At 41.8% G+C, this 20530-nt stretch overlaps 1 protein-coding gene across 3 annotated transcripts in view; it reads right to left on the bottom strand.

Annotated features, from left to right (window-relative positions):
• LOC137326390 (neuronal PAS domain-containing protein 3) overlaps positions 1 to 20530 on the bottom strand; it is a 919339-nt gene that overhangs the window by 285013 nt on the left and 613796 nt on the right. For all 3 annotated transcript variants that reach the window (XM_067991429.1, XM_067991431.1, XM_067991432.1), the window contains exon 5: positions 9972 to 10061. In XM_067991429.1, coding sequence (XP_067847530.1) covers positions 9972 to 10061 — 90 coding nt within the window. The remainder of the gene's footprint in view (positions 1 to 9971; positions 10062 to 20530) is intronic.

Genomic DNA, 20530 nt, shown 5'->3' with positions numbered 1-20530 from the left:
GTTAAAACGAATTAAACTCACTGCAGAAAGTTAAGGCTGGTACTTACTAGGTTAAGGACTCTTTTAAAGACGAGATTTATATTCCTGCAATGCCACTCAATCTTTCTGGTCCAGAAAGGGAAAAAATGAACCATTCCTGAAGGTAGTAAATGGTTCTTCGAGATTTTTGAAATTTAAGATTTTAATTTAAATTTGGATACATTACACTCGGGCCCTTCATCCGAGTCATTAAGGTAGATTGTAAATAGTTGAGGCCCAAGCACCGATCCTTGCGGCACCCTACTAGTTACAACCTGCCAATCTGAAAATGACCCATTTATCCCTACTCTCTGTTTTCTGTCCGTTAACCAATCCTCTATCCATGCTAATATATTACTCCCAACCCCCTGAGCCCTTATCTTGAGTAACAACCTTTTATGTGGCACCTTATTGAATGCCTTTTGAAAATCCAAATATACTACATCCACTGATTCCCCTTTATCTACCCTGCTAGTTACATCCACAAAAAACTCTAATATTTTTTTATTTGTTCATGGGATGTGGGCATCACTGGCAAGGCCAGTATTTCCTTTCTGTCTCTTTCTTCTCTCTCTGAATCCGATCTTTATTTTGCTTTCTGTACCTATTTTGACTCTAATTCACCCTAATTCCTTCTCAGTCATTTCTCTATCCTTAAATCTCATTGCTTAAGGAGATAAGCTGTTGGTCCCGTTGTTCCCCAAGATCCCAGATGTTCTGATGATCTCACTGTGCCGTTATCAGATTGCACTTTTGCGGCGCAAAAATTTTTTAGAGCTGAAGGGGAGGGAAAAAGTCAAACTAACGGGGCATGCCACAAGATGCCCCAATCCAGCAAATTCTGGGCCATTATAGGGTATGGGAAAAGAGCAAGAAAATGGGAATACATTAGATAGCTTAATTCAATTAACCAGATAAATGTTCATCACCTTATTTTTTCTTCCTAGGAGAAGACAACCTATTTTACTATCCAAATTGAAACTACAAATAATGCCATTGAGCTTTACTTTTGGCCAGGAATCATTCCTTATTGGGAGATTTTTTTAAACCAGTTTCATTACAACCAACAAACTCTGGGCAACTGACAGTATAATTCTGCTTTCGTCCTTGCTTGACTTTTATGGATTTTACTTGAAAACTGGAACCAAGATTTGTCTGCCACAAAAAGGTTATTTTTTTCAATGGTATCCCATGATAACTGTGGTCCCTAACCTCCATTTTTGTTAATAAGCCACAAGGGAAGTCCTAGTAAATTGCAGAGGTCTTAAAGTTCAAAATCTTTAGAATGAGACAGCAACTGTACCTTCAAAAATACCAACATGCAATGACCTAAGAGACTGGAAAACATTAAAACTCCAGAGATCAGCACAAACTAATTTGAAGTAAAGTAATTATTATCAGTAGAGGAAAAGTACTGGAGAAACTAATGGGACTAAAAGTCGATAAATCCTCTGGACCTGATGACCTATATCCGAGGGTTCTAAAAGAGGTGGCTGCAAAGATAGCAGATGCATTGGTTATGATCTTCCAAAATTCCCTCGATTCTAGAACAGTCCCAGCGGATTGGAAGGTAGCAAATTTTACCCCGCTATTCAAGAAAGGAAGGAGGGAGAGACAATACAGGGAACTACAGGCCAGTTAGCCTGACGTTAGTTGTCAGGAAAATGCCGGAATCCATTATTAAGGAAGTGGTAACAGGACACTTAAAACATCATAACATGATTAGGCAGAGTCAACATGGTTTTATGAAAGGGAAATTGTGTTTCACAAATTTATTGCTTTATTTATTCATCCCGACTTGAAAATATATTGCCGTTCCTTCATCGTTGCTGGGTCAAAATCCTGGAACTCCCTACCTAACAGCATTGTGGGAGTACCTTCACCACACAGACTGCAGCTGTTCAAGAAGGTGGCTCACCACCACCTTCTCAAGGGCAATTAGGATGGGCAATAAATGCTGGCCTTGCCAGTGATGCCCACATCCCATGAACGAATAAAAAAATATTAGAGTTTTTTGAGGATGTAACTAGCAGGGTGGATAAAGGGGAATCAGTGGATGTAGTATATTTGGATTTTCAAAAGGCATTCAATAAGGTGCCACATAAAAGGTTGTTACTCAAGATAAGAGCTCATGGGGTTGGGAGTAATATATTAGCATGGATAGAGGATTGGTTAATGGACAGAAAACAGAGAGTAGGGATAAATGGGTCATTTTCAGATTGGCAGGTTGTAACTAGTAGGGTGCCGCAAGGATCAGTGCTTGGGCCTCAACTATTTACAATCTACTTTAATGACTCGGATGAAGGGACCGAGTGTAATGTATCCAAGTTTGCTGACAATACAAAGCTAGGTGGGAAAGAGCTTCGAGGAGGACAGAAAGAGTCTGCAAAGTGATATAGACAAGTTAAGTGAGTGGGCAAGAAGGTGGCAAATGGAGTATAATGTGGGGAAATGTGAGATTGTTCACTTTGGTAGGAAGATTAGAAAAACAGAATATTTTTTAAATGGTGAGAAACCATTAAATGTTGGTGTCCAGAGAGATTTGGATGTCCTGGTACAAGAAACACAAAAAGTTAGCATGCAGGTACATCAAGCAATTAGGAAAGCAAATGGCATGTTGGCCTTTATTGCAAGGGGGTTGGAGTACAAGAGAAAGGAAGTCTTACTACAATTATACAGGGCTTTGGCGAGACCTCACCTGGAGTACTGTGTACAGTTTTGGTCTCCTTATCTAAGGAAGGATACACTTGCCTTAGACGCGGTGCAACGAAGGTTCACTAGATTAATTCCTGGGATGAGAGGGTTGTCCTATGAGGAGAGGTCGACTAAAATGGGCCTATACTTTCTGGATTTTAGAAGAATGAGAGGTGATCTCATTGAAACATATAAGATTGTGAGGGGGCTTGACAGGATAGAGGCTGAGAGGTTGTTTCCCCTGGCCGGAGAGTCTAGAATTAGAGGGCATAGTCGCAGGATAAGGGGTCAGCCATTTAAGACTGAGATGAGGAGGCATTTCTTCACTCAGAAGGCTGTGAATCTTTGGAATTCTCTACCCCAGAAGACTGTGGATGCTGAGTCGTTGAGTATATTCAAGGCTGAGATAGATTAATTTTTGGAATCTAGGGGAATCAAGGGATATAGGGATCGGGCAGGAAAGTGGAGTTGAGATTGAAGATCAGCCATCATCTGATTGAATGGCAGTGCAGGCTCAAGGGGCCATACGGCCTACTCTTGCTCCTGCTCCTATTTCTTATGTTCTTATTAAACTGTGGCATCTTAATGATGATGGCCAATTCTGCATAAAGTACTCTGATCTATCCTTTTTAGGTCCAAAGTGGATGACCTCACACTTGCCGACAATATCTCTCTGTAATTTTATGCTTCCACCTACACTGCTTACAATGCTGCCTATGTTTGCGTCATCGGCATCATGGATATGTGGTTCTCTATCCCATCATCTAAGTCGTTAAAAAATACAGTGAATAGTTGAGGCCCCAACACAGTAGTCACATCCAGCCAATTTGAGTATCTGCCCATTATCCCTATTCTCTGTCTCCTGCTGCTCAGCCAATTTCTTAACCAGGTCAATAATTTGCCCTCAATTCCACGAGCTTCAACTTTAGCTAGCAGTCTCTTACGAGGGACTTTATCGAATGCCTTCTGGAAGTCCATAAAAACATCCATAGACATTCCCCTGTCCACTATTTTAGTCACCTCTTCAAAAAATTCAATCAGGTTCATCAGGCATGAGCTACCCTTTACAAATCAGCTGAAAATTTTCAAGGTGTTCAGTCCTATCCTTATAGTCTCTAGTAATTTCCCAACAACAGATGTTAAGCTAACTGGTCTCTAATTCCCTGGTTTCCCTCTCTCACCTTTCTTAAATAGCGGAGTGACATATGCAATTTTCCAATCTTAAACGATCGGTTCTTGAATCGAGAGAACTTTGGAAGATTATAGTTGGGGCTTCTGCAATGTTCTCACCTACTTCCTTTAAAACCATGGAATGGAAACCATCTGGTCCTGGGGATTTGTCACTCTGTGGTGCCATTATTTTCTTTATTACTGTTAATTTGCTTACGTTAATTATGGTGAGTCCCTGTCCCTGATTCAAAATTAGTTTCCTTGGGTTGTCCGGCATGCTATCCTGTTCCTCTATTGTAAATACTGACACAAAGTAATTATTTAACATTTCCACCATTTCCTTATTTTCATTTACAGTTATCAACATTATCAGCTTTTAAGGGGCCCACATTGCTCTTGACCACCCTCTTTTTCCTAATATAATCCTGACCTAAAATGGTATTACTAAGAATTCCATTCAGTCACTGGCTTTAGAAGGTGGTGATGCTAAGTCTTATGTTAAGACAATAAGGTTTTTGGCTACAAAGAGTGATGCAAATATTCTGAAGGCTTTGAGATAAAAGATAGGATGGATTTTCCTCCCCTCTCCTACACTGGGCACTATTGAGGCAGAGTGCACCCAAAGTGCACTCCACTCAAGATGACTTGAACCTGTCTGCATTCCTAGGTTCAGATCATTAGAATGGACCTAAGGCTCCTGACACAGGCCTGCTACTTGGCAATTGGTAACTGCAGTTCAGGTTGCACTCAGGTAGAACCCTGGTCCCTTTGCTTGGCTCTTGTCTGGCTGGAACTTTTGATCACCTGTCCCAATATTCCCTTATGTGGCTTGGTGTCAAATTTTGTCGGATAACGCTCCTATAAAGCGCCTTGGGACATTTTACTATGTTAAAGGTGCTATGTAAATGCAAGTTGTTGTTGTCATCCTATTTAGAAGAGAGCTTTGTGTTCGCCTGGATTCACACATGCATCAAGATCTCTTCCAACAGTTAGAAATTTAAATGCTTAAGGAGTGGGGAGAGGGTGAGTCCATGCTCTTCAAATGTTTAAATTGAGGTAAGATAGGTTTAAAAGTTTCCAGGAAGTCCAACAGGCTCCTAAGTACTGTGTAAACAAGGTTTGACACCACACTGGATTTACACGCCATGTGGTATCAAGCTGAAACAATGTGAGGCTACTTCCTCCAGAAGGTCTGACTCCACTTTGATCACCAATTTACACTGCAAGTTTAGTCTTGGTTCAAAGCCCAAATTGCTTCACATCAGCACTAAATTGTAGTGTAAATGCAATGCTTGTTTTGAATCCTGCCCTCATAAGGCCCATTCTTAACATACTGGTGGAGATTTTAACTCTCTCAGCCCGTCTAGCAATCGGTATGGGAGTTAAAATCAAAGCAGTTGCCTTATCACTATTTTTCCAAGCCCCAGCTGTCTTAAAGCCAGGCAGCTGAGGGGCCCGTCTAACTCAGGGAGGAGCCTCATGAATTTATGTTAATCAGGGCCCTAACATGTAGTTAAGACCCCATAGTCATTTTTACAGCCTACTGCATGGAGCGTCCGCCATGAATGATCAGCTTAACAGAAGTTGTCGGACCGGAAGTGGAGCCTCTTCAAGCGAAGTAAAAAAAATATATTTTTGTGGGGCCAGAAAGAGCAGGAATGCACCTCCTGACCCCATAAAAATAGTTTGGATCACTGCCGTCCTGGGCTCACCCCTCTGCGTTCCCAATAGACCTCCTGAACAACCCCCCCGACCCTTCTGCCACTGGAAACATTTTCTCCTTCTTTAGACTCTATCAAAACCCTGCATGATTTTGAACACCTCTATCAAATCTCACTTTAAACTTCTCTGCTCTAAGGAGAACAACCCCAGTTTCTCTACTCTCTCTAAGTCTTTCATCCCTGGTACCATTCTAGTAAATCTCCACTGCACCCTTTCTAGGGCCTTGACATCCTATCTAAAGTGTGGTGACAGAATTGGCCACAATACACCAGTGTTTTATAAAGGTTTAGCATAACTTCCTTGCTTTTGTACTCTATGCCTCTATTTATAAAGCCAAGGATCCCGTATGCCTTTTTAACAGCCTTCTCAACTTGTCCTGCCATGTTCAAAGATTTGTGTATGTACACCTCCAGGTGGCTCTGTTCCTGCACCCCCTTTAAAATTGTACCATTTAATTTACATAGCCTCTCCTCATTCTTCCGACCAAAATAAATCACTTCACATTTCTCTGCGTTAAATTTCATCTGCCATGTGTCTGCCCATTTCACCAGTCTGTCTATGTCCGCCAGAAGTCTGTTACTATTCTCCTCACTGTTTACTACATTTCCGTGTTTTGTGTCATCTGCAAACTTTGAAATTATACCCTCTATACCCAAGTCCAGGTCATTAATATATATCAAAAAGAGAAGTGGTCCCAACACAGACTCCTGGCGGACACCACTGCACATTTCCCTCCAGTCTGAAAAACAACCATTCACCACTACTCTCTGCTTTTTGTTCCCTAGCCAATTTCGTATCCACACAGCCACTGCCCCTTTAATCGCATGGGCTTCAATTTTGCTAACAAGTCTATTATGTGGTACTTTAATCAAACCCCTTTTGAAAGTCCATATACACGTCAACCGCACTACCATCATCAACCCTCTACGTTACTTCATCGAAGAACTCAATCAAGTTGGTAAAACATGATTTGCCTTTAACAAATCCGTGCTGGCTTTCATTTATTAACCCATATTTTTCCAAGTGCCAATTAATGTCCCGGATTATTGTCCCTAAAAGTTTCCCCACCACCGACGCAAGGCTGACCATAGTTGCTGGGTTTATCCCTCTCCCCTTTTTTAAACAGGGGTGTAACATTTGCAATCCTCCAGTCCTCTGGCACCACCACCATATCTAAAGAGGATTGGAAGATGGCGGCCAGAGCCTCCGTAATTTCCACCCTTATTTCCTCAGCAACCTAGGATGCACTGGATGGACCGGTGACTTTTCTACTTTGAGCACTGCCAACCTTTTAAGTACCTCTTTTTTATCCTATCCAATTTCTCTACTACATCCTTCATTACTGTGACATTGGCAGCATCCTCTTCTTTAGTGAAGACAGATGCCAAGTACTCATTTAGTACCACAGCCATGCGCCCTGCCTCCATAAGATGATCTCCTTTTTGGTCCCAAATCAGCCCCACCCTACCTTTGGCTACCCTTTTACTATTTATATGTTCATAAAAGACTTTTGGGTTTCCTTTATGATACCTGCTAATTTACCGCATACATCCCCTTTGCCCCTCTTATTCTCACCTGTACTTTCTGTATTCAGCTTGGTTCTCTGCTGAATTATGAACCTGACATTTATCATAAGCCACCTTTTTCTGTTTCAATTTAATCTCTGTATCTTTAGTCCCCCTAGTGTGAATGTGGCTAGTCTGTACCTGAACTATCTCCTCTTTGAAGGCTTCCCATTGTTCATTTACTGTTTTACCTACCAATCTTTGATTCCAAGCTACCTGGGCCAGATCCCTTTTCAACTCATTGAATTAGCCCTCCTCCAGTTGAGTATTTTCACATTTGATTTTTCCTTGTCCTTTTCCATAACTACTCCAAACCTAATGATATTGTGATAACTGTTTCCCAAATACACCCCCAGTGAAACATGCTCCATTTTCCCCACTTCATTCCCCAAAACTAGATCCAGCACTGCTTCCTTCCTCGTTGGGCTGGAAACTCACTGATCAAGAAAGTTCTCTTGTAGACATTTCAGGAATGTATCCCCCTCCCTGTTAATTTCCCAGTTTATATTAGGATAATTGAAGTGCTCCATTATCACTAGCCTAAAGTTCTTGCATCTTTCTGCAAGTTGCCTGCAAATTTGCTCCTCCATCTCATTCCCACTATTTGGTAGCGTAATAGCTCCTCTATTGTTCCTTAATTCTAACCAAACAGATCCTGTCTTTGAAACCTCAAGTACATCATCCCTTTCTAGTGCTGAACTGTATCATTGATCAATACTGCCAAACCCCATCTTTTTTTCCTTCCCTACCCCTCTTGAATACATTGTAGCCAGGAATATTAAGTGCCCATTCCTCCCTTTGTTTGAGCCAGGTCTCCGTTACTGCCACCAGATCATAATCCCACGTGGCTACTTGCGCCTACAACTCACCAACCTTATTTACCAGGCTCCGTGCATTTATGCACATGTACTCCAAACTGATCTTAGTCTGCCTTGCATTTCTCCCCAGTCTGATCCCTCCTATTTCTGAACTACTCTTTATTCTGATGCTGTTTGTCCCACCCAGTCCTCTGTGCACCTTGTATCTCCTCTCTAATGATTCATCCAATTGCCCCTCCCCCTGCCAAATTAATTTAAACCCTCCCCCACAGCACTAATTAACTTCCCTGCAAGGACATTGGTCCCAGCCCTATGGAGGTGCAACTCGTCCATCTTGCACAGGTCTCTCCATTCCCAGAATTGGTTCCAATGCCCCAGGAATCTGAAGCCCTCCCCTTCTGCACCATTTCTCCAGCCATGTATTAACCTGCTTTATCTGACTGTTCCTATACTCACTAGCATGTGGCACTGGGAGTAATCTAGAGCTTACCACCTTTGAGGTCCTGCCCTTTAACTTCCTCCTTAGCTCTTGAAACTCTGACTGTAGCATCTCAACCCTTTACCTTCCTATGTCATTGGATCCAACATGGATCATGACTTCTGGCTGCTCCCCTTCTTCCTGGAGAATTTTCTGCACCCGTTCCCATTCAACCAGCCAACCGCCTGGGAGTCAAAATCCCCCCACTGACTCCAAACTACTTTATCTCAGATTTAAATTCATGTTACAGTATACCTGTAATGGTGTTGAAATTACTCTGCATAAAGATTTGCATTTGAATGCGTTAGTGTTTTGATTAAATTCTTTTGTCTGCTTTTTTAATTGAGTGCTCAATTCATCTTTTTTTAAAAAGTGACACAATTTAAAAATAATTTTGTTTCACTTTGAAGCTTTCTGTAATGTAAGTTTTAAAACAAAGAAAAATTACTTTGTGCATCAGGTTTGCTATTATTACCTGATCGATTCAACTGTTTGTTCAGTGGATCAGATAATAATAGAAAATCTGATAGTTCAACCTCTAAATACTACCTCTCAAGCAGGGTGCAAGCATGCCAGCTAGGAAACATATCAAACAAAGGAATCCTTCCCTCTGATATCTACTCTGTAGTCTTTGCAGAATGGAAATCAATATTAATTGAAAAGGAACTGGTTACATGGAAAATTCACTTCCTGGCCCTCTTACTAAGTGAAATACCTCAAACATTACTTCACATATTAGCTACTTCCTGACACAATACAATCAATTGTTCTAGATGAAGAACTGTAGATTTGAGCTTAATGATATCAACAATTGTAACTTTTTTCTTAAAATTTGCATGCGCAGCAGACAATTAGTAATCTTCTCCAACTTCAGTCAGAAGACACATTAATTTAGCACACACATGGCTAATAGCTGCCATTAAGATTCCTTATACAGTATATCACTTAAAATGAGAATTATTCAATCACAATGATGATTATTTCAATTTGTTAAGACAAACACTCAGCTTCAACTAAAATATACACAATACAGTAAATGAGTAAGTCGACCGGTAACAAGAAATGTATGAAAAAGTAAGTCACATTTTTAAAACAGGGTTTGAGTTGGGAGATGCAGCTTATATGTGAGTTGATCATTATTTTTTTTTGGGGGGGGTGGTGGCTCAAGTTTGGGTGCAAACTATAAGCAGGGTCCTTTCTGTATGTGTGTTAATACAGTGCATAAGACAATTGCTCAGGACTTGGGAGATTTCATTTTTCTACAAATGATTAAAAGGGTCTGTGAAAGAGCTTAGCATTTAAATATAGATTTATATCACAAAAGAGATGCCAGTATTTAAATTTAAAGTTTTTAATTTTCAATTTTTTTTTCACATGCCCAACACGATCAGCCATGCAGTGGGTGCACTCCATAACCTTATTAACTGTGGTGCTGCACTGGTTTTGAGGACACTTTCATGACAGAAATGGCACAACAAATATTACTGAAAAATTAAACTTACTTACCTGTGAAAGACCCAAATAGATGGAGACAGTTTCCGAGATGTATAAAAATCTTCCTTCTTGATTTAGTGCAAATACAAATCCATCCAGAGACTGTGGAGAAACAAATAAAAACATTTAACAGTGGTTTTATATTCAGAATACTATTGGCTCCTTTGAAAAAAGAGCCTGCCAAGAAATGTAATTTAAATGATATTACAAAGTAACAACATTACAATGAAGGATTAATGACTTCATGTTATTTTATCAAAATTTTTCAATGTTATCTGAGCAAATTACATAAAAATTAGCAATTGCAAAGTGCATTAAAAGTATTTTTCTTCTTTGTTGAAGTAAATGAAGATAGCAAAGATGTCATAAAAAAGTAGCAAAAAAAGTTTATTCTGACTTCTTCATATACTGCATAAATATTTTGTTCTTCACTACTAAATGGAAGTGAACAGTTATTCCAAATCTTATAAAAATATAAAGAAAATCACAATATATAGCAAAACATCTTCATAAACAACTAAATAAAATGGAATTTTTCAATGTAATATTTTGTTGAATGGCCAAAATGCTATTCCTATGTTCCATAAATATTTAATCTCAAAGAATGACATATAATCAATATCATGTTCTACCAGTAACTGAAACAGAAAAATTATTATAGTCCACACAGATCTTTGTAACCACCTCAGAAAAACATCCCAAACCCAGCTATTTTAGTAATAGGATGATGAAAATGGGCTGGATCATGAGCAGAATAATGAATAGAATTTTCGAACAGTTCGATCTTTTCTTCCACAACCTCGGCATTTAATAACCAGTACAATGGATTTATCGTAACAGTTCAAACATTTCAGTAACAATTGATCATTCAATAATTTCGTGTCAGTATTTAAATAATACACAAGTTGCTTCAGTTTTTGCACAAATACAATCTTACATCTTCCAATGATCAATTTCATATCCTTTTCATTATTTGTAAATTGTTAAGTATTCCATATATATTTCTGAAAATGCATGAAATTTAGATCAATACAATGTTAATGGTACAGAATCTTACTTTTTTAGCTTGTTAGATTACACACATTTTTGAAAAGATATTCAACATATGACTATGTATTATATATATGCAAGCAGTTTTACAGAAACCTCTCTATATCACAATGTACATTAGTTAATAAGTAGTCTGATTATTAAATTGGCTTTTATTTTACAAGAAATATTAGGGGCAAAACAAAACAACAACTTGCATTTATACAGCCCCTTTAACGCAGTAAAACATCCCAAGATGTTTCACAGGAACGTTATCAAACAAAATTTGACACCGAGCCACATAAGGCTATATTAGGACAAGTGACAAAAACTTGGCCAAAGAGGTAGGTTTTAAGGAGTGCCTTAGAGGAGAGAGCGGTAGAGAGGCGAAGATGTTTAGGGAGAGAATTCCAGAGCTTATTCCTGTTCACCAGATTGGGCCAGGCAAGTTGTGCAAGTGTTTTCTTTCTGAATGATTGTGTTCAGATCTTTCTATACCGTACTCAGAAAGTGGTGTGAGCTCTGGCTACTTCTTTCAAATAGCAAGATGTGCAAATTAATCAGCAGCCATTTTAATTAATAACAGATGACCACTTGTACTCTACTGGGAATGGAGGACAGGTTGCTGAATCTGAAGGACATGACCAAAGGTCAACTCCTTCAATCGACTTGCTGCTCTCAATTCCTCAGTACAGTACAGTCAGGGATCATTATTGCAATGTAATCAGTTCACATTCTGATTTTTTGCAGCATTCCAACATCACTATCAAAAAAAGCACCAAAAAACTCTCCACTGTCACCGACACACTGACATGCCAAAGGGAGTGACTGTTCAACACCCTTCACATATCAAAGCATCTTGAGAGTATCCTCAACCAGGATTCACTAGCTCAGATGAGTCAGATGTATCACATTAGTGAATCAGACAGAGCATTATATTTACCAATGCTCTGGTCCCATTCTAATATACAGGACTGCATATGCACTGATGTACTGTTACACTGAATAAAACTGAGAGCAATCTTTATACAATACATATAGGGTGAGGAATTTCCATATTATTTCATGTTAGCAGCACACAGCTTTATGGAACAGAGATGTTCAGGATTTTCTCTGTACAATGTTCATTTATTGATTTGAAAATATTTTTAAAGGTTTGTTTTCATTTTTTGTCAATTCATACTAAATAAGTGATTCACTGGGAAAGCAAAATGCATTTGGACTAAAACAGACTTGTGAATTAGCACTTAATATTATAGGGAATTTTCAACATAAAAGGTCACCTCTCAAAACAAAGGACAAGCAGCTCACATGACACAAAGAGGAAATATTAAAGTACCTTCTGTGCTTGTCAAAATCCTCATTAAACTAAATAAAATTTAAATAACTTTCATTTAAACATATCCTCGCACCATATGTTGTATAAACAGAACCTTCCGAAATAGTGGAATATTCATGAAATAGACCTTCATTGTCACCTGTGACTTTGTCATGCACGAGTTACCAGGTCTTCCCCCTCATAGAATAAACCAAACATAAGAAGAACTTTATCTCTGTTCCATTATGTTTCTGATGATCCGTTATAGATTCATGCAACTATAACATCCCTCTCTACTAGGATGGGGCTGGAACAGACAAGGGGGTTGATTTTAGCACCCGCAATCGGGTGCGTTCCTGGCGGGGGGGGGCTCCGAAAATCAGGGATTCCCGGGGCGGGTCGGGAGCCCGGCTCCAACCCACCCACTTCCAGGTTTCCCACAGATGCGCTGACATGCGCGCGCAGCTCCCGCATGTGGGACTCCCGCCGGCAATTAAAGCCGGCGGGGTGCCACTTAAGCTGTTTATTTTGGTATTTCAGGTCGTTTACAGACCTGATTAAGGAGATATTTTACATGGGGTGGGATTTTGCAAACAACGGGGACTGTTTCCTGTACTGGGGGAAACACTCCCAGTTGAAATGGACGTGTTGCAGCCATCAGCCTGTGGCAGCTGCAAAGGTCCATTTGACAGGTGGGGGGGGGGGGGGCGGGGGAGACCCTCACTCATTGCAGGAGGCCACTCTGTCACTTTGGACAAAGTTTGGCTTCCACCACCCTCCTCCCAACAATCAAATTCACCAACTTGCACACTTACCCCGGGGTCCAGACACATTTACCTACCTTGCGGACCACCTCAGACGTACATCTTCCGGATGGGAGCCGCCGTAGCTGCAGTCATGACCTCCTCGGAGGGCGAACAGCATCACCAGCCTCGCCGGACACACTGTCCACCTCTAACACGTGGAGCTCCACAACACAGTGCTGTGACACATCCACCTGTACAGCAGGAACGAGGGCAACTGCAGAGAGAGATGCGTCGCAGAGGGCGCTACCCTCGCCACAGGGTCCACAGACCGAGGCTCAGCTTCCTGGACCTCTCTGAGCAGCAGTGCACACGGAGGCTCAGAGTCACGCGACATGTAGTCGTGGACATCTGCAGCCTCCTTCATGCTGAGCTGCTCCCGGCTGGCCCAAGCACCATCTTTTTACCTGTCGCTGTCAAAGTCACCACTGCCCTCAACAACTTCTCCTCCGCATCCTTCCAGCGTGCTACCGGGGACATCGCCGCCGTCTCTCAGTCGTCTGCACAAAAGAGCCCTGCAAATACACCTACACCCACTCTGCAGTGACACAATGGGTGGCATCAGGTGTGGGTCTTCATAGTGATCCTCAGGAAAGGGCATTATTGCACAAACCAGACAAGATTTGCAAAGACGTGGCAGTAGTGGTGCCAATAGAATATGTAATGTGAGTTGATCAGAAATTAAATAGAAGTAAAAACCATGACAAACCCTCAAACACCCTTATGCATCCCCTTCATGCTCACGACACGTTTGCCTTACGCTTCCTACTGCACATATGTGATGCATGCCCTGTGGCTACAGCACAGGCAGTGGCAGGTTGAGTGAGGCTGACTGTGAAAGAGATGCATGAGAGGGTGAGTATGAGATAGAGCCATGAGATTGTATGAAGATTGGGTTGAGTGGTAATGGCGGGATGAGTACTGGTGAGGTGAGTAAGTGCAGGTAAGATGAGGATGAGCTTTGAGTGGGCGTGAGGAGTTATGTGATAGAGTAGTGTTGGCAGTGCAGAAGGAGATGTGGGTTGGGGGCGGTAATGTGGCAGACGGAGTGTAGGGGAATGAGTAAGTGTACTCACTTTGGCTGACCTACTTAGGTCATTGCAGCGCCTCCTGCACTGTATGCAGGTGCGCGATATGTTGGTGGTGCAGGTGACCTCCTCTGCCACCTTGAGCCAGGCCTACTTGGTGGCAGAGGCAGGCCGCTCCCTCCCGCCCGCCGGGGGGAAGATCTTTGTCCTCCCCCTCCTCCTCACCCCATCCAATGATACCTGGATTGAGGCATCATTAAACCTGGGAGCAGCCTTCCCTCTAGGCTGCTCCATGCTGTACTTTTTCCTATTTCTTGCAGCATCAGTCAGTGGAGGACTGCCCCTTTAAATAGAGCTCCTCCAGCTGACAGACCTTTCTGCGCATGCGCAGTCTGCCCGACTCGCAGCTCAGCAGCAGGGAACCCAGAACAAGAGGTAAGTGGATCCAATTAGCCTGCGATTGCGCGCGGGGCAGACTGATTTCACCGGGCGCGTTACCCACGCGCCCAATCGCCCCTCTGCCGCAAACCCGGTGCCCTGGTAATATCAGGCCCAAGGTGTTTTAATGGGGCACAGCAATAGTATTTTGCATTTTTTTATGGTATTGAATAGCCATTGGCCTGGATGTAGCTGATAATGCCACTTTGCATGTGCTCTATGTTGGTGTTCTGCTATGATTTACAATGTTTACAGAAGAAAAAAACAAAGAGTAATGATCCCTATTTTTGATGGGACGGGGTCCCATAAGACATCCATACCTTTTTCAGACAGTTCTCCTTTCACTCAACGATCTGAGTTGGGGAAATAATCTTTAAATATAAGTGCTCAATGTGACCGGTATTCTGAGCTCCAAAGCTGAATAAAGTGGTGGCAGCACAAACATTTGCTGGTAAAATGTTTAATTTCTGATATGTGTTCATTTGGCCTTGTTTAATTTCATATTGTAGCAACAAATAAAATATCTTTATAGCACCTCTTGCACTGTGTATCCGTTCCACAATGGACACTTCTGTTAACACAATAACACAGATTGTTTATTTAGTAATAGTAAAACAATTCCCATTGAAGTATATGCAATTCAATGCATATAGCATGATTTAATATAACATTTGATTTGAAGTATTTAAGATATTTTTCCTTAAAGAGAGTCTAGAGGGCTGATGTTAACTCCCTCCGCCCGGCGGAAGCCAGGCAGTAGTGGAGTTAAAATCCTAGTGGTGAACTTATTGCCTCACTTCCCTACTGCCTCCATATTCTCTCCGGTGTTTACATGGACGGCTGAGGCGTCTCCCTGAATTAAATGGAAGCCACACAAATTCATGAAATTGGGGTCCTATGTCGTACATAGGTCCTCAATGCCATTTTAATGGCTACTGTGTGGAGTGTCTGCCATAGATGCTCCGCTCAGTAAAACCTGGCAGTACAGCAGAAGTGGCCCAAAAAGGTAAGTGTTAAAATTACTTTTGTGAGGCCAAGAGGAGCAGGAGCTTCTCCTCCAGGCTCCACAAGAACAATGTGGCCACTGCCGCCTGGGACTCCCCTCCTCTCCACGATCATTACACAACTACCCCCCCCCGCCCGACCTAAGCTTTTCCCAGCTGGGTCATCTTCTGGGCCGCCCGATACTGCCCAGCCCGGAGCATTGCAGCACACCACACGTATGTGAATGAGGTCCGGCCCTCGAAATCGACTAGGCCTCCCACGTGAGGGGTTGGGCAGCTGGCCTGCCTGCTCTGCTCACAGGTCACCCATTAATTAAAATCCACCTGTAGGTTTTCAAATTCATTTTTATCCTTCATCCTGTAACCTCCTTCCACTAATCCTAGGAATACCTATTACTTTGCTTAAAAAATGTGAATGTATAATAACGCCAAGTATGGGATTCAAAAAGGCAATTTGGGCCATTAAGCTCATTCGTTCCAAAATAATACATACAATTTACATTATCAGTGAGGTCATTTGATCACAGGTGAAACGTCCAAGATGATAAAGCTCTGTAAAATGTTGTTGTGAACCTCCAAGGTAATTTAATGAATAATCTGTATTATTCAATCTGACCAATTGCATCACATAGATTACATTTCCATTATCCCAGCTAGTAGTCCAAAGAATATTCTATTATCTATGCTCATACCTATTCTTGTAACCCACTAACCTTATTATTAACTAGGTGCACATCCAGCTTCTTTTTCACTGAGCCAATCAAGACAGGATTAATTCTTTTAGATGGGAGTCCTGCTTTCATACACTCTATTCCACTCTTTGGGGGAAAAAAAGTCCAAGCTATAGTCTCATTTGAGGCTCATCAATTTTGTACTTGTGCCCTGTAGTTCTTCAATCACAGTTAGAATGCTAAGAGGTACACAGGAACTCAGATCTCCCTGAGCCAGGCACTTTTACTGAAAGATTTAGTTCACATACAAATATAGTGTTACTGTAATAATGCTGGTCAAACGTCAGGAGTAGTTTTATTATTGTAACATTAATTCAATACAACTAAAATAAATGCTTAAACACATTTACAAAAAAATTAAACACTTTGATTCCTCATGCAGAAGCCACACAAGGAATCAAAACTAGGCAAGAGGAAGCATTTAGATCATTGGTTAGTGTTTTTTAGTGGTTAGTGTTTTAGCGTCAGATAAACAGTAAAGTGCTTTAAAGCTAAATAAACAGTTTAAATAACTGTTAGCAAACATGACAGGACAGCTGAGGCCTGTCGCATACACATCCTGTGCCATGTGGGAACTCCAGAACATTTTGTGTGTCCTGAAAAACCACATGTGCAGGAAAGTGCCGCCAACTGCTTGAGTTCGAGCTTGGAGTTTCTGAGCTTATGGGGTGGCTGGCGTCACGATAATGCATGTGGGAAGCTGAGAGTTTTGTGGCTAGCACGTTTCAGGAGGTGGTCACCCCACAGCTAGAGAGTTCAGGCGGAGAGGGAGTGGGTGACCACCAGACAGACTAGGAGGAACAAGCAAGCAGTGCAGAAGTCCCCTGGGAGTGTGGCACTCACAAATCGGTATTCAGTGTTGAATATCAGTGAGGGGGTTGACACCTCGGGAGAGTGCAGTCAGGAGCAACCCATGACAGGGTGGGAGACTCGGCTGCATGGGGGGCAAAAGAAATGCTATTGTTACAGGGGATTCGATAGTCAGGGGAATAGACAGGCGTTTCTGCAACCGCCGACTTGAGTTCCGCATGATGTGTTGCCTCCCTGGTAGCATCACTGAGAGGGTGCAGAAAATTTTGAGGGGGGCAGGACCTCAAATGGTAGTAATCTCTGGATTACTCCCAGTGCCATGCGCTAGAGAGTGCAGGAATAGTAGGATAAGACAGGTTATTGTGTGACTGGAGCAAAGGTGCAGGAGGGAGGGCTTCAGATTCCTGGGGCATTGGGATCAGTTCTGGGGCAGGAGGGATCTGTTCAAGATGGACAGGTTGCACCTCAACAGAGCTGGGACCAATGTCCTCTTGGGGAGGTTAACTAGTGCTGTGGGGGAGGGTTTAAACTAATTTGACAGTGTGGGTGAGCACCAGGATGAAACATTAGAGGGGAGAAACGAGATGCACAAAGGACTGGGAGGGACAAGTAGCACTAGAGTGAATAGTTCAGAAATAGGAGGGATCAGACAGGGGGCAAATGTGAGGCAGTCTAAGATGAGATTGGAGTGCATGTGCATAAATGTATGTAGCATGGTAAGTAAGGTTGTTGAGCTGCAGGCTCAAGTTACCACATGCGACTATGATATAGTGGCAATAACAGAGACCTGGCCCAAAGAAGGGGAGGACTGCGTACTTAATATTCTTGACTACAAAGTATTCAGGAAACATAGGGAAGGAATGAAAGGGGGGGGTGGCAGTGTTGACTAAAGAAACTATTATAGCACTGGAAAGGGATGATGTAGTTGAGGGGTCAAAGACAGAATCTATTTGGTTAGAGTTAAGAAACAATACAGGCACCATTACACCACTGGGTGTATTCTTTTGGCCACCAACTAGTAGGAAGGATCTAGACTAGCAAATTTGCAGGGAAATTACAGAAAGATGCAAGAACTAGAGTAGTGGTAATGGGGGACTTCAATTATCCCAATATAGACTGGGACAGTAACAATGTAAAAGGCAAAGAGGGGAAGGAATTCCTGAAATGTGTTCAAGAGAACTTTCTGGAATAGTGTATTTCTCAGCCCAACCTGGAAGGAAACAGCGCTGGATCTAGTTCTGGGGAATGAAGTGGGGCAGGTGGAACATGTTTCAGTGGGGGAGCATTTGGGGAACAGTGATCATAATATTAGGTTTAGAATAGTTATGGAAAAGGACAAGGAACAATCAAATGTGAAAATGCTTATCTGGAGGGTGGCAAATTTCAGCGAGTTAAAAAGGGATATTGCCCAGTTGGATTGGAATCAAAAACTGGTAGGCAAAACAGTAATTGAACAATGGGAGGGCTTTAAGGAGGAGTTGGCTCAGGTACAGAGTAGACACAGTCCTACGAGGGGGAAAGGGAGGGCATCCAAAGCTAGAGCTCCCTGGATGACTCAAGAGGTTACAATGAAACATGAAAAAGGAGGCTTTTGATGAATGTAAGGTTCATAATACTGTAGACTAACTTGATTGAGTTCTTTGATGAAGTAACGGAGAGGGTTGATGAGGGTAGTGTAGTTGATGTTGTGTACATGAACTTTCAAAAGGCGTTTGTACAGAAAGTAGAGAGGAGATCTAAAAAAGGGGATGAGGGGCAAAGAGAGAGGGCATGAGAATACATTAGCAGCTAACATAAAAGGGAACCCAAAAATCTTTTATAAACATATAAATAATAAAAGGGTAGTGAAAGGAAGGGTGGGATCGATTGGGGATAAATAAGGAGATTTTCTCATGGAGGGCGAGGGCATGGCTGAGGCACTAAATGCATATTTCGCATCCGTCTTCATTAGAGAAGAGAATGCTGTCTTTGTAGCAGTAAAGGAGGAGGTAATAGTGATAAAATAGGATAAAAATAGATAAAGAGGAGGTATTTAAAAGATTGGCAATACTCAAAGTAGAAAAGTCACCCGGTCCAGATGGGATGCATTCTAAGTTAATTAGGGAAGTAAGGATGGAAATTGCGGAGGCTCTGGCCACAATCTTCCAATCCTCCTTAGATATGGGGATGGTGCCGGCGGACTGGAGAATTGCAAATGTTACACCTCTGTTCAAAAAAGGGCAGAGGGATAAACCCAGCAATTACAGGCCAGTCAGCTTAACATCGGTGGTGGGAAAATTTTTAGAGACAATAACCCAGGAGAAAATTAATTGGCACTAGGAAAAGTATGTGCTAATAAATGAACGTCAGCACGGATTTGTTAAAGGAAAATCATGTTTGACTAACTTGACTGAGTTCTTTGATGAAGTAACGGAGAGGGTTGATGAGGGTAGTGCAGTTGATGTTTATATGGACTTTCAAAAGGCATTTGATAAAGTACCACATAATAGACTTGTTAGCAAAATTAAAGCCCATGGGATTAAAGGGACAGTGGCAGTGTGGATACAAAATTGGCAAGGGGACAGAAAGCAGAGAACAGTGGTGAACGGCTGTTTTTCAGACTGCAGGGTATTATACAGTGGTGTTTCCCAGGGGTCAGTATTAGGACCATTGCTCTTTTTGATATATATTAATGACCTGGACTTGGGTATAGAGGGTATAATTTCAAAGTTTGCAATGAAACAAAACTAGGAAATGTAGTAAACAGCGTGGAGGATAGTAACAGACTTCAGGAGGACATAGACTGGTGAAATGGGCAGACACATGGCAAATGAAATTTAATGCAGAGAAGTGTGAAGTGATGCATTTTGGTAGGAAGAATGAAGAGAGGTAATATAAACTAAATGGTACAATTTTAAAGGAGGTGCAAGAACAGAGAGACCTGGGGGTGCACATACACAAATCTTTGAAGGTGGCAGGACAGGTTGAGAAGGGTGTTAAAAAGCATATGGGATCCTGGCTTTACTAACAGAGGCATAGAATACAAAAGCAAGAAAGTTATGCTAAACCTTTAAAAAACACTGGTTAGGCCTCAGCTGGAGTACTGAGTTCAATTCTGGGCACCACACTTTAGGATGGATGTCAAGGCCTTAGAGAGGGTGCAGAAGAGATTTACTAGAATGGTACCAGGGATGAAGGACTTCAGTTATATGGAGACTGGGGAAGTTGGGGTTGTTCTCCTTTAGAACAGAGAAGGTTAAGGGGAGATTTGATAGAGGTGTTCAAAATCATGAACGGTTTTGACAGAGTAAATAAGGAGAAATTGTTTCCAGTGGCAGAGGGGTCAGTAAATAGAGGACACAGATTTACGGTGATAGCCAAAAGAGCCAGAGGCAACATTTTTTTTACCCAGCGAGTTGTAATGATCTGGA

This window comes from Heptranchias perlo, chromosome 10 (assembly GCF_035084215.1).
Source record: "Heptranchias perlo isolate sHepPer1 chromosome 10, sHepPer1.hap1, whole genome shotgun sequence".
Lineage (NCBI taxonomy): Eukaryota > Metazoa > Chordata > Chondrichthyes > Hexanchiformes > Hexanchidae > Heptranchias > Heptranchias perlo.
The sequence above is the reverse complement of the archived record's forward strand: the minus strand, read 5'-3'. Positions and strand labels throughout refer to the sequence as shown.